Consider the following 16,896-nt stretch of genomic DNA (forward strand, 5'->3'; position numbering starts at 1 on the left):
GGGTGGTGCCTTTAAATGGCTAATTCCATCTATTGTTCACTTCCACTCATCTATACTAGTACGGGTGTACCGAGCTGTTTTGACGGGTGAACTCTTCTGTTTGGTGTTCGCCAACAATCTAATTTCTGAGTTAGAGGATGGCTCAGGGAACGGGTTTGATAACATTCAAGCTCCACATTGCAAAGCTTTGTTCAAAAATGCACAAAAGGTAGGTGCATACTGTTTCACTTTAGCTCTTTATATAAATTTAACCAACAATATAAAAAAGGAATCGACATCACAAGTTGCAAGAATACGAAAAATTATTTCCGACTTAAATTCCCCACAATTCTTGCGATTCTTAGGGAAGGGATTACCTTGGTTCGCATGCAAGTTTAGCAGACTTTAAATGTTTCACTACTGAACCACTAATACTCAAAATATGTCACTTTTTACGTTCCTGATAGAGATTTCCTTATCCAACACAGTCTCTTTCATTTATTAATTGCACTAACGACTGAAGTTTCTAACCAGTAATTTCGAACTAAACACAACTCACTTCATTAGAATTCCGGGATAGAATTACAATTCGTGTTTAAAAAATATTTTCGAGCTTGCATCAAATTCATATTTGTATTTGAATTATTCATTTGTTTCTAAAATGCTGGATGGAATGATGGGTTGTGCAGCAAAGCTAACAAACAAAACACCTTAAAACCTTAAAAACGTTCTTAAATAAGAAAGTGCAGAGTACAATCACAATGTAGAGTGCAATATGTAGGTTTGTTATTTCCATAGAAAGAGAACAAAGAAAACGCGGAATCATGACAAACAATTATGTCAAGGAGGACACGTTCTAAGTCATCTTACATGTGGAGATAGATCAAAGCTAAACATTCTATCCTTCAACCTTTCCATTCATTTCGAAAAGAACTTCGATGTGTCATGATTTTCTCGAAAGCGCACTAACTCTGCTCGAACTTTTTTTACATGAGAAATACATTATTATCTGATTGAACCAAGTGCAGTCACAGTGTTTTCAACTACTAGTTGTTTTTAACCATCACTTTATGGACAATTACTCAGCTCATGGATAAGATAGAAGCTAAGAAAACAGAAGTATGCATACAGTTGCTCTTTATAACGGTTAATCCTGAAACCTGCGTAATTCAAAATTCAGTTCAGCAAATTATATACACCATAGGAAAGTTGTACTTACATTACACCTCTTACGTACAAGAGAGAATACTATCACAAATGTAGTAGTGCAGTCTTTTCTACGAATCTACAACACATACCACAAAAACGACATAGTATCAACTACAGAATGGACTCTAAGTTGCTAAAACACAAGCCTTTTGGAGCAGAAGAAATATTCCGTTCCCGTAGTAGTAGAAGCATTCAAGTATTCGGAGAATCGAAAGGCTCGTTCCAGTCACTTGAACTTTTCAATCGCTCTTCGAACTTCACTAATACTTGCAGCATCTCCCCATTCCTGCTCGAGATGAGCAAATACTAATTCGTTATTGGCAACAAGATACACTCCTGAAATTTTCCTCTTTTGGTTAAGTAGTAAAAAAAATCATATCAGATCACTTGGATCATTCGAAAAAAGAGTTAGAGCTCGCCTCCAAGCAACCGTCCTTCTCCATCTGTGTTCCCGTGATATCCTGCTTGCCTTGCCTTGTAAATATTTACGTAAGATCCTACACGAAGAAATCCCATCCATAACGGCAACCAACGCTGATTCGGTCCGTAGAAATGGCGCTATAACATCTAACAAGTAACTTCCATTTTGGGAATTCTCACTAGCCATTTTAGTATTCTCAAACGTTCATTCTAGAATCAACTTGAATATTTCACCAGTATACAAAAACAATACCGAATTTAAAGCAAAAGCAAATTCCGAAGCAAAAAAAAAACCAGCGAGGCAGGCCTTAATATGAGCAGGTTCAATAATTAACTGATTGAAAGGCAAAACAAAACAAAACAAAACACCTCCGTCGTTGAAATAACAAACACGCTATTAATTTCTCTGAACATCATCTACTTGTTGGAATACTGTCACTATCAGAGAAAAACAATGCAGTGGAAAAGTAGTCCGAAAGCAAAATGTTTGGTCATGACGAAGAAAATTCAATAAGCTACGAAATCACACAACTATGGATCCTAAGAAGAAATTCTTTGTACAAACTCGTAAAATGAAATATAAAAAGGAAAGATGGCAAGGATATTGGGAAGTGGATTACGGGCATAACAAGTTAGATATACAAATTTCGCTACCTTTCTTCCCCAGCAGCAGTCAACTTTTTAACTTTTCAAGAAGTTTCTAAGTTCCACAGCTAATTAGTTGAAGAGACGCTTGACTGGGTGATATTCTCTGTTTGTAAATAATAGTTGATGAATGATTTATTCTTAGTGAAAGGGACCGAGGCGAGGGAAAGCCAAGTAGGGGATATCATTCAACGAGATGGACGGCGAAGGAATGCAAAACAAAGAGACGAAGACTGTTACCGATTGCCGAAAATTCAAAGTCGGTATTCCGTGCTGGACACTCCAGTATGCTTCTCTGCTACAAAGTAGTTTTAAAGTAGCGTTTTTAGTATCCACATGTATTAACTTCATCATGGACCAAAGTACTACTTACGACTTGTTGTTGTTTTGTCAAGACGTCGCCGAATGTTAAGTTTCACATTTCTTATGAAATCACAAAAGTTGAACTCATCTGCTTGAGAGATCCTACCAAAGTCATCTTCCTGTCACTGTAATGCTTCAATCCGTTGTGGATATTTATATGCGAAGTTATATGTATGATTCGGACAAATGAGATGGAGAAAATGGAGACAATCTCTACGAAAATCATACGAAACGTACTGTTATGGAACTCATATTTAAGAAAAGGGTGCTGTACGATATTCTATCCCTATTATCTTTTCCAATATTATTTCCTCTGTTTTATTTTTTTATTGCCAACTGATGATGGAAGTGTTCGAAATCTGCAAAACATATTCGGCTAACATTTCCACTTGATAACTAGGCAGCTCTTATACTACATTGACATAAGCCCAACCCATGGTGAAGGATAGTTCCAGATGGTGGTGTTCTAAAACTGATTCATCTTACAATAATGTACTGTGGGCCGAGTAGGAGAAAGAAGTCATAGTCAGATCAAAATCCCAACGCAGAGTTCCAGAAGTATAAGAAGAATATAGTAGGATCAAAACGACATGAAACACATACGCAATTACGTACGGGTTCTCTCGAGCCGCTAGGGAGCGTGGCGGCTAGGGGCGTGGTGAACCCTTTCTGGTACCACCCATCGCTCCAATATGAACCACTCCTGATCCCGCAATCTACAACTCCATCTCTACCTTTTGCTGTGGACTTCCTCACCACGTCAGATTCGTGGTACACTACCTTTATACAAAGTGCTACAGAAGTCTGAACTTTTATTCTCCTTTCTGTTGTGTTTTTAACTGTAAGATCCAATTACATCACTTTATTTCAAAATACACAGAAAATTTTTACTCCTTTCCATCGAATACGCAGTGGTCAGCACAATTAGTTGAAATAAACCTACTACAAGCTTCTTGCACTGCAAAAGTTTGTATCTTCTCAAAACACCAGGAAACATGTATTTCTCCATGTTCTCGTGTTTGATAAGGGTCGCCCAGGATATAATGCATAGTAACCAAGTTTCCGTCAAAGAGTAAGGTTGCATAAGTCGCTCGTCCTCCATAGTGTGTCTTATCTAGCCCATTTACGCCTTTTACATTACAAATTTTCTTCCACATTTTTTACCCGTTGTATATATGGTCTCATAATACTATTACTACTACTTCTGTCCTGCACGTCGGTCCGGCCTAAAGCCTGCAATCAAGTGACTGGAAGGTGCAAGGGAGGCAGTTTGGAGTCGCCTCCAACAAATAACCTCCACCTGTCCACTTCGGGAGAGCGCAACGCTCTCTCAAAACTCATGGGACTAGAAAGTTGCAACTTGCCCATGGGTTTTAAATTTTCATGCAAAACACTGTAATAGAAAAGAGTCTCTTGATTCCGGAGGAAGGCTTGGTAGGGTAGCGCCAGGAAAGAGGGTTGAAATAGTCATCTAGGCTACCGAAACGGAAAAGGACTAGGATGACGATGTGTACTTATAAACCCCGAACGCTTGCATCGGATGCGGCCATTGAAAATCTGATGATGCAAGCCAGGAAGTTTACGTGTTATAATTGGTGATTTCAACGCCAAATTTGGCCCCAGAAGAACGCCTGAGAACTTCACATCGGAACCCACGGCCTTCCGTGGAATAGACAGGGAGAGAGGCTTTCCGAGTCATCATGACGACTAAGACCATCCATGGGAACTCGCAATTCCAGAAACCCTCCTCTCTACGTTGGACGTGGGACTCATCCGGTGGAGGGTATCATAATGAAATTGGCCACATCATCGTCAGTAAAAGGTTAGGTAGGCCGGATACGCGATGCGTTTCAATTACAATCGTTGGGCCAAAGCTGTAAACGACTGGATATCACGCGACATCAAACACACCGCGGGAAAACCGCCGATGTGATGGTCAGACCTGTTTACGAAGTCCTTCAAAGAAAAGTACGACGCTTTTCGAGTCCCTCGCGAGAAGAGATGGCACTGGGCACCACTTGCATGCGATCGGGACAACTGGGAGTATTACTGGTGCCCGCTCGAGCAAATCGATGAATAGCGGGAGCCCAGGTCACAGGTGATATTAGTATGTACTATATATGTATACATAATTACCTCTTTGTCGAAATAAACTTCTCCCTTGAAATACGGCTTGAAGTCATTCACCCCTTTCGTTTCGTGCACTACCGCGATCTGATTGAAAGAGAACTAGTTGCAGGAGAAGTACACAAAATCGAGGTGAGCTCACCAAATTGATCCCAGCTGCTTTCATGTTTGGTTCAAGCGTGCTCAGCTCCGCAGCTTCTTTTCGACACAACATGCATCCTGGGCGACGCACTGCCATCACCATAGTCGGGCCTTTAGAAAACAACGAAGAAGCCTGTAATAAAGAAATATCTAACAATTTTCCGACTATCAAATACGCAACCTTCTTGTGAAGCACCTGCAATATGTTCCCCTCATCAAAACGGGATTCGTCAGAGATCGGAATCAACTTCGCCTCGGAAAGATAAGCAGCGGTAGGAGCAATGGCACCAATAGTTAGTCTTGTAGGGAGGTTTGCATAAACAAACGCGCCACCTAGCGCTGCAAGCGCTCCTTTCACGAGCATTGCCATAATGCTCTGCAAAAGTCTGTAACTGAACTGAACGACGAAAAACACACACATACGCAGCCACCAACAAGCAAACGTCATATCTCATCACTTGTAAGTACAAATAAAGGCAATCACTTTGAGATACATTTAAGCACGTTAGATACAGTTGAAAACAAAAGCAAAATCTAACAATCAGCATCGGCAGTGCTAGCAAAATCTGCATGTTAGATTTTGACTACTCCAAAAATTACTAAATACTACTTCAAGCACGCGTTCCCCACACTCACACCCTTGAGATTTCTCCTTTCCGATCAGCCAGCTTTCCATTCAAGGTTTTGATAAGAATGTGCAATGCATCCAAGTTTTTGACAGCAGTATATGTATTCCCTTTCATTTTGGTCTTCTCCATTCTCTTGTTCCTTTTCCTTCTCCACTGTCGCATCATTTTCTCTTCTCCTCTTGTGTTGAACTGGAAACCCCAGATCCTCAACAATTTGACAATACTATACACCATACTGCTATTTCCTGATGACAGCAGTTAAGCTTCAATATTAGTGGTTGCACACTAGGGCCGAGTGTACGAACGTGATTGCTACCTCCTCCTTCCTATAATAAATGCAATCAGGCATTTGAGTATGGGCTCCGGGAATGTACCAGCTATATAACCTGCACAGTTGTGCGGCGGACGATACGTATTGCAAAAAGGTGCCTTTGTCCAGCACTCCGTCAAAGCCCAGCTCAAATATCTTCGGGTCAAAACGTCATGAAGCACGAGTGTAGTTAGTGTTTTTGTAGAAGAAGACATTCGATATGCTCACGGGCCTCATTCGGAGAGGTCGGCACCAGTGCCCGCCTCTATCAAAGGTGCAACGGGTCAGAATAAAAGATCATCGGCGCCTGTATGAATCCAGATACCAGAATGATACTAGGAGATACAAAAGGAGGTGGGCTGATCAACACCATTACCAGTACTAGTTGATGTTCAACTAATCCTATCCACAACTTCGAGAACGATGTAGCGAGTTCCAGTCACGGCATCTCACCGGCAGTTGTAGCAGCCAGTAAAGGAAAGCAATGAAATGGCACTTTGTTTTGTGTTAGCGTCACTGAAATCTCACGAAATCCGAGGACATCAGGACAGAACGATCATGACCGGATAGTTCGAAATTTCATCCTCCTGGACAACCGGTATGCGATCCCTTATTTTTATTTACTAGTTTGAAAATTTCCACTTTTTTCTGCACATATAAGGGGGAAAAAACATATAAAAGAAAACAGAAAACATATAAACGGACAACTAGAATTACATTATTTGAGCATTATGTATGCGAAACTGTAGAAATGTGCTTTAAATGAGTGCAGTGCATGAAAGCGAAGCAAATTTGGGGGCTCACATGAAGATTGTACGTACAAACTACAGTGTGAGTGACCCCATTGCAAAAACTCAACACCATCAATAAATCCCACATAATTCCGCAATTCAGTTCAACTCTAGCAATGAGAATAATTCAAATAGTAATGCTAAAGGCAGGAGCAATGCTGTATGTAATGTAAGCAATTCCAGTTTTAAGAAGAAATCACAGCGCTAAGGAACCATTGAAGAAAACGAACTATCGATCAATGAAGCAGCCGCAATCCTCGCGTTCGGCATACGTGTGCAGCTGAAAACAACAGTAAATAAAGCGACACGCCCACTTCCAGGCAACATAGAACACGAACGAATAAAATTTGGGAGGCAAGTGAGGACGTGTTTCTTTTAAAGTGGTTCATCTCGATGGATGCAACCAACCATTTATCACAGATACCTTGGAAGTCACATAACAGTTCTTTGCCGCAAGTAAACTGTGCAGTCTACGAGGAGCGAAAAGAAAACATGACAATCATATCTAAACGGATACCCTAATAACAATCTTCAATTTATAAAGCATATGCCACATGCATTTTCAACAAACTTTCAACTTATAAAATCCTTTATGTTTTACGAATCAATACAGCCATGGCCTCTCCTCCTCCGTTACAAATAGCTGCAACCCCGAAAGCACCAGAAGCCAGTGAATGTGCAAGGGACAACACAATTCGTAGCCCAGACATCCTAAACGAGAACCAGGGATGACATAGGAAAGTCGTTCAATAATGTTGAAGATGTTTTTTTTTAATCGTAGGGATAGACATCTTGGTACTGTCATGAGACTCGTTTAAATTTCAAGGCGCTGATAAACAGTAGAAATGTCACGAAAACTGTGCGATACAAACTTCTCAACATAATATCTCACACGTCAGCAATAACAATCGTCAAATTAATGCTTAGAAGACAAAACCGAAAGCGATCAGCTCGAAAGACAATGGAAACGCGTTTCTGTATTCAGCTCAAATGAGTTCGATATCAAACAAGCAAACATCTTTCATGCGCGATGAAATATTCGCAAGACCAAATGGGTGTCTCAGTGAATCAGTGGATGATTGAAGTGACTAGATTCCAATCAATGTCATGAAGGTAACCTTTAGTCCAACCACATTAGGTTACCTTTAACGAAATTACCATCTTAATATAATCCTACCGTGATATGCATGGGATCAAATGTTTATGATCATTACGTGTCGAACTCACCCGAGTGGATGTCCTAGCGCAACAGCACCCCCTTTGACATTCACTTTGGCAGGATCGAGATTCAGCTCTTTTATAAAAACTAGTGCTGTGACCGAAAACGCCTCATTGATCTCCCACAACGAAACATCTTTGACGGTCATATTCACCTCTTCAAGAAGCTGAAAAAGTAGTGCGGAAAATTAGATAGGAACTAGTAACCACAACACTACCTTTTTGACTGCCCACACTGGAGCGACGGTAAAATCTACAGGTTCTCCTCCAGCTTCCGCGAAGGCCACTACCTCTGCGAGAGGTATGACACCTGCACTAGTAAGATCTTCACTCATCACTTATGCTTTCGGTAAAGTAAACTACCAGTATTGTACCTCCCAAATTTTGTTATAATTTTGCGGGAATATAAATAGTAGCAGGAACTACCTTGTGGAATCTGATCTCCTCTAACAACCACGGCAGCCGCCGCACCATCATTGAGTGAAGAAGCATTAGCAGCAGTGATTGTCCCTGAGCCATCTTTTAGGAAAACAGGATTGAGCGTTGAGACCTAATTGATTTTGTTCTGCTGTTATTTCAAGCATTAAATTTAAAAAGAGGAACGGAGACCTCCAAGAAATAAAAAAAAATGTGGAAAAACAGAACTATCAAGAAATGTCGCCTTACTTTTGCTTCAACTAATTTTTTATATTCTTCATCCTCCGATACCACAATTTCAGCACCTTTTTTAAGCTTTATTGTGACCGGTACAACTTCTTCAGCAAAAAGACCGTTCTGAAATTTAACGTAATGAATATAGGTTACATCACTAATAATTGAATTCTTAAAAATCGTTTTTCGTCATATATTAGAAAGCATGAAGATGAAACACAGGACCTTCCACGCAGCTGCTGCCTTTGTATAACTCTGGATAGCGAATTCATCTTGAGATCCACGACTTATGTCGTAGTCCTGAAAACAGCAGGAAAAATGACATTGCACAATGAGTAAGTGGAACTCATTCTAATGATTCCGAATTCTAATATGAAAAATACTCTTATACAGAGTATCGAAATCGGTCCTAACGATAATGACATTCAGGATACCAACATTTTCAGGAAGAGAAGAAGTTTTTCCTAGTCTCAAAATTTATAGGGCCCGCATCTCATCCACAGCTGCCGTACCTGTAGTCACTGTGTATCCCATCATATATCTCATAATCAGTCCATCCTTCATGAAAGGTTAAATATGGTGACCATGCACACAGGGCTTTCCTCAGTTTAACATCGCTTTTGTGCGATTATATAATCACACTTCCAAGCATTGGGAACAACCCCATTCAGAAGTTATTTGACAATGTTAACGAAATTTCATGTGTAACTGTTCTCGAGTTTACTGAAGCAATAAAAAGATAAAGGATAAAGTGTCTTGCGTTAATCGATTAGCTTGGAATCATAGATGCGATAGTCGGAGCGGGTGCTCTGACCCCCATCACTTTTGAACGGTTGGGGAAAGGACCTCCTTCATTTTTAAACGGTTGGCGAAATTACCCCCTTCACTTTTGGATGACTATCGAAAGGACCCCCTTCACTTGAGCTGCATCCCATGAGCTGAACCCCCTTCACCTGAGGAGGGTCCGAAACAATCGTTTGAGGTTTACGAACGTGTAATTAGCCTATACAATGACTTGTGGGGGGTAGCCAATGTGTAAAGTCAGTGTTTTTATCCTCCCAGACAAGTCTGGTACCGATTTATCGACCCCTGAGGAATGAAAGGCTTGCTGAGCGGACTCGAACCTCCGATCGACGGTGCAGTGAGCGGAACTTCTAACCACTACACTACACCCGCCCATAACTATCTGTAGCTGAAGCAGTACGTGCCACATTTAGACGTTAACTCTGGGATATATATCATTTCTCAAACAGTTACCATACCTGGAATAGGATACCGGAGTTGACCAATTGCTTCGGGATCGGATGCGTTCAGCTGTAATTCAGAGGCAAGAAAGGTTTTTGAACCAATTTAATGATGTTGTTAATTCTCCTTCACATTCGTGTCAAATTTCGTCCAAGACAGTTGTTTGACAACTGGCCGTCGAAAGGACCAACATTGCATGATACCTCATACTTGTATATAGCTGGGTCAAAACGACATGAATCTCAGTGCAGAAGATAGAATCGATAAGGGACTCTTCCTCGAAGCATTCATCACTGCGGTTCGCGATGGTCCCACTTTGATTCCAGCCGTCAACTTCATCGCGCCGCTTCGCGCGCAGCCGCCCACGCAACAGCCCCAACGTTCACGTTGTATTGACCTGACTATACAGTACGATGCTTGCTGTAACAAGTGTACAGCACATCTACAAAAAAAGTGGGTTTAATAAGTAAGGTGGATTGCTAATTCGTAGTCAATTCATCAGGGCAACTCTAGGCAAAGTTTGAGCGGCTTTTCTTTCCAAAGGATTCGCGACAGAAAAGCATTGTTGGAAATTATACATTACGTTTATATGATTGTCACGTTGATCATTTTAGTCAAGCAAAGTTGTGTCCTAATTGTTAATAACTTTACAACTAAATGCGCAGACAAGGTACTCGGTTCCTGAAGCTGGACATTCATGCCATACAACTCATCCTTGAAATTAAAATTCAGGACCACAATCAATTGGTATTGGTGTAGAGGTTGTATGACGTTCCGACTGATGTTTCGAAAAAATTCAATGTCTCAGTGAACTTCAGTACCAGAAAATGACAGATTTTCTGAATTCCGATTTTCTGAAGAAAGTTATGCAGTTTTTGGTGTTGTGTTAATTGATATATTTCTAAATACTAGCCTAATGATCACAATTTGATAAAACTGAATAAAGATACCCGGACGACTGTATACTGCTCCACTGCGCTCTCTAGGCATTATCCATACGCAAAGTTACGATTGCTAGAGACGTTATTTGGGGATATCATGTTTCAATGCATTTCTGTTAGTCATTTTTTAATCTTGATTGCCGTGAACACAGTGGAAACATCATCACATAAGGTAGCAAATTTCCAAGTGTTCCGATTTACTCATAAAGCTCTGCTATTACAACCTTTTGTTTTTTCCTCATATTCAAGCTCTACAGCCAACACCGACAATACTGCGTCAGTCTAACGCGACGTAACGGTTATCAACATCTCCTGTTGTTAGGAACTGACAAGCAAGGAACCAGTGCCCGCTTTCTCACTCGGAAGTGGACCCTGGTATAATTTCTCTTCACGAACGATAAATGGAACGACCGATTGACATAGCGATATTCGCGATGCTATAGAACAAAAATTTTGCTACGAAGACGACTATGGACTGCAATCGGGCCAGACTTATGCTGCACTATAGTCTAAGGTATTGCATTCGACATCTGCGCAAAGGGACCGTGCCGTAACAATGGACTGGAAATCATACACCAACCGCGCTTCAATGTTACGCCCGCAGTCACTTGCGAGCAGTTGAAAGCTGGGCCCCTTATGGGCAAACCATTTGCATTATACAGTCAGGTCCAACCATCCTGACTTCTGCTGTAAGTGCGTGGACGACTGCACTTGCAATAGGACCTTCGCTTGCTCCCATTTGGAGTTCCCTCTGTGTCACCCCGCTTATGCAATTTCACAACCCAGGTAACATTGACCCTACTGTATATTCGGGTCAAAGGGACATCAATCACGGTGAAGCTGAGCCGCGTAAGCGATTGCGCTCGACGCAGCGCAGCGCAAATAGCTGTTGGAATCGAGGTGGGCCCAACGCGAACTACAACAATGAACGGTGGTGGAAGGGGTCCTCACTCGATCCTGACCGCTACGTTCCGCCGCACCGGTTCGAGCGCAACCGCTTACGCAATTGCACCGTACTTCATGTCGTTTTGACTCTACTATAGTCCCAAAGAGCTCATCACTCAGCCAGACAAAATGCAAACAATAATGACTGAAGTAAATATCTCCTCGGAAATGTTCCGCAAAGGATAAATAGCTAGAAAATTAAAGTTTTAACAAATGGTGAAATGACCACAACGTGGCGAACTTTCTCATGGCTACGACTTAGTGGGCAGACTGATATACGACTTAATTGGCGGGTTGATGTCATCACCTGACGCGATTGCCCGCATCTTCGTCGAAGTGTGTCGTCCACCAACATAGCTCCGCCCAACCTTCCCGATCTTCTGCGACAGCTAGCATAGAAACAATCCATTTGTTGCCATTCCATATCCTGCGAAACTTTACGTCTCGTCTGAATGGTCTGCCCACGCTGAGTGTCTTCACGTCCTCTTTCACCATCTCAGCCCAAAAATTCCGTTATCGGTCAGATGGCCTTTTCCAGTTTGCAACTAACGAACTCCTGAAAACTCGTTAAACAAGGCGGTTTGCCTTTTGCGGTTTGTCTTCTTAATATATGACCATAGAAGGGAAGGCGATTTTCTGTAGTCACTTTTGAAGGCGCTGCATGATGCTATTTTCCACGTGTGATCCGCCAGGAACACCACGTCGATTTGTGCGTAAAGATCATCATTGTGGCAAACCCTAAGTCAAAAGCAACCAAGAAGCTGGCTAAGTAGCTTCCTTTCCGTGCAATCAATCAAGCCTCTCCATCACCGTTGACAAGGCTCCCCAGGTCTCAGATCCGTACATCATGATGTGGCGAATTGCGGATAAGCAGACTCGCAGCTTGACATTCTGGTGGTAAGATACGACCACAGGCATTTCATTAAGGGGTTGAATGCAGAAGTGGCTTTAGGGCTTTGCTGAGCATATTTCTGGTAGTTGGCGTTGTTCTTCAGTGTACAGCCCAGGTAACAGAACTTATCGACGAGATCGATCGATTGTCCGTCCACTCTGATTTCCGTTCGAGGTCTCGAACAGACTCACATCAGCTTGCACTTATCAGGGCGTAGATGCAGACGTGATCCATAGGCTGCAGCCAACTTCGATAGAAAGTTAACAACATATTGAAGTTCCGTACTGCTCTTCGCTAGTATAACAACATCATCGGCGTTTTTGAGATTGGTAAAGGAGCACCCTGATGGTGCTAAAACGATGTCGGGAGGACGCTGACCGATTGTATGATGTCGTCGACGGCGAAGGTAAACAAGAAGTGTCGTGCAACAGACCCTTGTCTTAATCCAGGTACCACTTCAAACGGTGTTGTACATGCGGCTGGGGTTCGAACTGTGGCAGTTCTTCGTTGATTCATGTTATTAAGTAAGCTAACAAACTTTCTAGGAACTCTATCGGGGCGAAGCGCGTTGAGAAGCCCGCCTCGATGAGGAGGGTCTATAGCGGCTTCAGAGTCAAAATATGTTAATTGCATCGGCTTCAAATACCGCTGCCAGATTTCCATCACTCTCCTGACAATAAGAACCTGGTCAATCGTAGATCGACCAGGACGAAAGTGCGCATTATTTCCTCGCTATGTTAAATAAGCCGGCCCAGGGTAATTCTTCCCAAAACCTAGTACATGATACCCAGCAAAGAGGTTCCTGGACACTTCCTAGGGTCGACGACGGATAGCTTCTTGTGGAGGGGAATTATGATGGTGTGTCTCCACAAGACAGGTATCCTTTCGTATATCCTTATTGAGCAGATGATTTTTTCCATCTCACGAATCCCAAAGAGAGATATTTCAGCCTCGTCTCTACCAGATTTCCCATTTTTCATCTTTTGGATACAGATCAGAACCTCCGACTCGGTCGATGATTCCACATTAATTGCATACGTCGTTGCCGGTTCAGCAAGTTTTTTAAGTGATCCCTCCAACTTGGCAAGGTTGCTTTACCGACAGCCACTTCATTGGCAGTGCTCAGGACTGGAGAACATCTTTCCATTTTGCAGCTACACTGCTATAGTGAAGCATAGCGTTTCCGCGGATTCTTGTCCCCACGCCTTTTCAAACTCCTTCGCTCCTGACTTTACTCATTATCGCGATCTTGTTGCAGTTGACAGCCTATCTTTCTTCTCAGGCGCGTTTCCTGGCTGAAATTGCCAGTGTTGCGGGAAGGTTTTGTAACATAAAGCTGAGAAGAACTGGACGGTCGTCAGAGTTGAATCCAAAGTCCTAAACAGCTCTGTTTTTTTTTTGAGGTTGAGGCTTGTCTGTTCACATACGTCGACCAGACGGTCACCGTTATCAGACGTGCGAGCCTCTGCAAATACCACTTTTCTAGTACATCGGATTGCTGTTCGATCTTGCAGTCGTACAAAGGCGCATCTAGGCGACGATGAATCAAAATCCTCCACCAGCTTGTTACAGTCGTTCCACACAGCTATCGCGCAGCCACGTACTTTTAGTTCATCCGCATCGCCGCAATATATAATTTACGATACTGATGATGAGCCGTTCTCTGATGTGTTTGTTTAGGGCAGTTTGTTGGACTTAACTCGATACTATTCGGCAGTTCAGCATGATGAGACGAATGGTTGTTAGCAGAGATCAATGTATGGAAATTTTGGGCTATATAACTGTGCAGGTTATATAGCCCATACGTTCCTAGCGCACGCTCAACTGCCTGACGGCGGCTTCATCATTGTTACTGCAATTCTTCACTTTCAAAATAGTGATATAGCAGTAGAACAATCAGGCTCACCAAAAGCTAATGCAACCAGTGTCAGCTGCTAGAATAGAACCCAGTTAGCCTATGCACGAGCGAGCTACAGATGTTGGCGTTGTGGTGGATTGGAGCGATGGATGTACATTGCGAAGGAATTGTCAAAAATTCCGTACTGTTATAAAATCAGCAAAATCTCACCTTAGCAGATTTTTCAGCACATAATCCCATCGGTGTTCTGAGAGTGGGATCTTCAAGACCGTCTCTAAGCAATCCATCCTGAAGAAAAGCGATTGAAGGTTCAGAGTAGACAAATTAAGCAAGGACAGGTAATAACTACAATGACAGCAGTTCCACCGTATGGTATTTCGCTGCGTTGCAGATAAAACGGAACCTGAAAAGGACGGCAAAATTATTAATCACAACCATAATGTGAATGATAATAAGGAAAAGTAGTTCCGGCAAACCTGGCTCATGTTCTCACATCCCACAACAAGCACTTTCCTTCGGTAACCACTTTTAATTGACAAGTGAGCGAAGGCTAAAGCCTTCATCGAGGAAGAACATACTTTATTCACCGTTACAGCTTGGGATGTTTTAGGTATACCTGAGAAGAACTATTTCAGAGAAGAAAAAACATAAAACTTCTCTAGCCCCGAGAAGAAGGATTTGGAGAGAGACGGTTACCGACGGCAATGCTGATCTGTCGTGCAACATTCTGACCGCAGTCTGCAGTTAGCACACAACCAACAAAGGACTCTTCGATTGCATCAATGGGCAACTCTAGGTGAACATTATCAATGAAGCCATCGTGTTTTGAGCAGATAAAAACGACTTCCTCACCTGCTCGAGTAATGGCTGCACTGGCTGCTATTGTTGCAAGTTCTGTTGCCCTGACCGTTGAAAATGAGCTGCGAAATGAAGCAATTGGAGTTCGGACTCCAGAAAGAAGAAATACCTGTAATAGACTAGATGGATGAAATCAGCAGTCTCCGTTTGACAAAGGAATTTGCTTTACTCAATTCCACTAGTTCTTCTCAAAAAGACGTTCACACATATGCGAGATTTATGTGGTTTTGGTATACAATGACAATCGACATCTTGTGAAAGTGTCCAACATATCTCCGTTCTGAACCTTCGAAAGTTGCTACTGCTGATGACTAATGAGTGTTAAGGGGACGAAATCTTTCTTTACTCAGTCTTTTTGTTTGTTTTCTTCAGAACCATAACTTCTCTAGACCAGAATGTTCTCCGACTTTACTTTGTAAAGATTATATCTTTGCTCACTTTATATGTATAACTATATGTGACTATAACTTTATGTGTATAACTGAGCATGATTAGTATTCTTCGAAATCGTGTGCGCTTCAAAATGTTTTTTCGTTAGTATATTACTTTCTTTTGCTGGCAGTGCATCTCGTCAGAGATTATAGCTCTTTTCTGCTCTATTTCTGCACGATTTTCCTCACGTCACATGACTAGCCTCATTCGTAGCTTGGCAGTGATCACGACTCGTTATGGACACTAATACGGAGAAAAGTAGCTGAAATTTCTACAAACTGCATTAGATTAGAGGATCTAGATTATTAGAGGATCTTTAGTAAATAATGAAACTAACGGAGGAAAGATTCTGCTAGGGTTGTGTGGTCCTAAAAATGCAGAAGTACAAAAAAGAATGAAAATCTACTCGCCTCCACTGAGAACGCGCCGCGTCAAGTCAGACAAAACATGTTCATCGCCTACTGCATCAGTGTAATTCTTATAGTCTACCAGTTCCGACTACAACCTTGGAACCTACAATGATCTACCAGTTTAATGGAAAATACCTAGACAAAGCACGCAAAAAAGGCGAATATGGGACAAAACTAAACAAACTTCCCATTTTTTGAATGCCTCTAAATTCAACGAGTGGCGATTCTTCTTAACTGTAATCAAATAATCAAATAAGGATAGAGAGCAGCGTGTCACGGAAGTGACTATGTTGGGTCTCTGTGGGTAAACATAGAGTCCATCGTGTGGATTACGACTATGATTATATCACTTCTAGTCAGTTTCCATAATCATCCAAAAAAAAGGTGTATGAATCGGCTTTAGTTCCAATTGTATCGTAATGCGCCGCGTCCACGAGTAAGCGGCCGAAAAATTGTGGGGACTCCTCAGCACCATATTTAAATAAAACAAATGAACAGGCTGCTGAAGGAATAGGAGCGTGTAGAAGAGTGCCGTACCTCGTAGAAACTAAGTCACTTCCCACACCGTTTATCAGCACGATTACAGAGAGTTGTGGTGCTCACGCTCATACTCGTAATTTTCAACCCAAACTTTATATTGTCCCATAGGGACCCCAACATCACCACTTGCGTGATGTGTTACCTTTACGTAGTCGCTAGAGTCTGTCTAAAGGAAAACTGCAAATAAACTAACTAATTATATTTAAATCGATTACTAACCGAATCAGTAGACATCATGGGCGTATAAAACAGCTATTCTCCGATGCTGATGAGTCTTATCTATATCTGAAAT

General features: G+C 41.9%; 1 protein-coding gene across 3 annotated transcripts; it reads right to left on the reverse strand.

Moving 5' to 3' along the window:
• Nucleotides 1–1,126: 1,126 nt before the first annotated feature.
• On the reverse strand, nucleotides 1,127–16,841 carry RB195_018150 (uncharacterized protein; the record flags this gene model as incomplete). Of its 3 annotated transcripts, XM_064185463.1 has the most annotated exons (24): nucleotides 1,127–1,132; nucleotides 1,199–1,256; nucleotides 1,419–1,524; nucleotides 1,608–1,746; nucleotides 4,753–4,830; nucleotides 4,886–5,017; nucleotides 5,081–5,260; nucleotides 5,523–5,718; nucleotides 5,819–5,839; nucleotides 5,900–5,979; nucleotides 6,887–6,894; nucleotides 7,039–7,084; nucleotides 7,226–7,325; nucleotides 7,842–7,999; nucleotides 8,051–8,142; nucleotides 8,259–8,382; nucleotides 8,499–8,606; nucleotides 8,709–8,783; nucleotides 14,575–14,652; nucleotides 14,714–14,767; nucleotides 14,841–14,980; nucleotides 15,061–15,156; nucleotides 15,217–15,331; nucleotides 16,824–16,841. In XM_064185463.1, the coding sequence occupies 24 exons, from the start codon at nucleotides 16,839–16,841 to the stop codon at nucleotides 1,127–1,129; spliced, it is 2,208 nt and encodes a 735-aa protein (XP_064041342.1). The 3 variants fall into 3 exon arrangements, with proteins under 3 accessions (XP_064041342.1, XP_064041343.1, XP_064041344.1); XM_064185462.1 differs by lacking the exons at nucleotides 1,127–1,132; nucleotides 1,199–1,256; nucleotides 1,419–1,524; ... (7 more) ...; nucleotides 6,887–6,894; nucleotides 7,039–7,084 and having other exon boundaries at nucleotides 7,205–7,325; XM_064185461.1 differs by lacking the exons at nucleotides 1,127–1,132; nucleotides 1,199–1,256; nucleotides 5,523–5,718; ... (14 more) ...; nucleotides 15,217–15,331; nucleotides 16,824–16,841 and having other exon boundaries at nucleotides 1,415–1,524; nucleotides 5,081–5,254.
• Nucleotides 16,842–16,896: the final 55 nt, after the last annotated feature.

Source organism: Necator americanus, chromosome II, assembly GCF_031761385.1.
Source record: "Necator americanus strain Aroian chromosome II, whole genome shotgun sequence".
Lineage (NCBI taxonomy): Eukaryota > Metazoa > Nematoda > Chromadorea > Rhabditida > Ancylostomatidae > Necator > Necator americanus.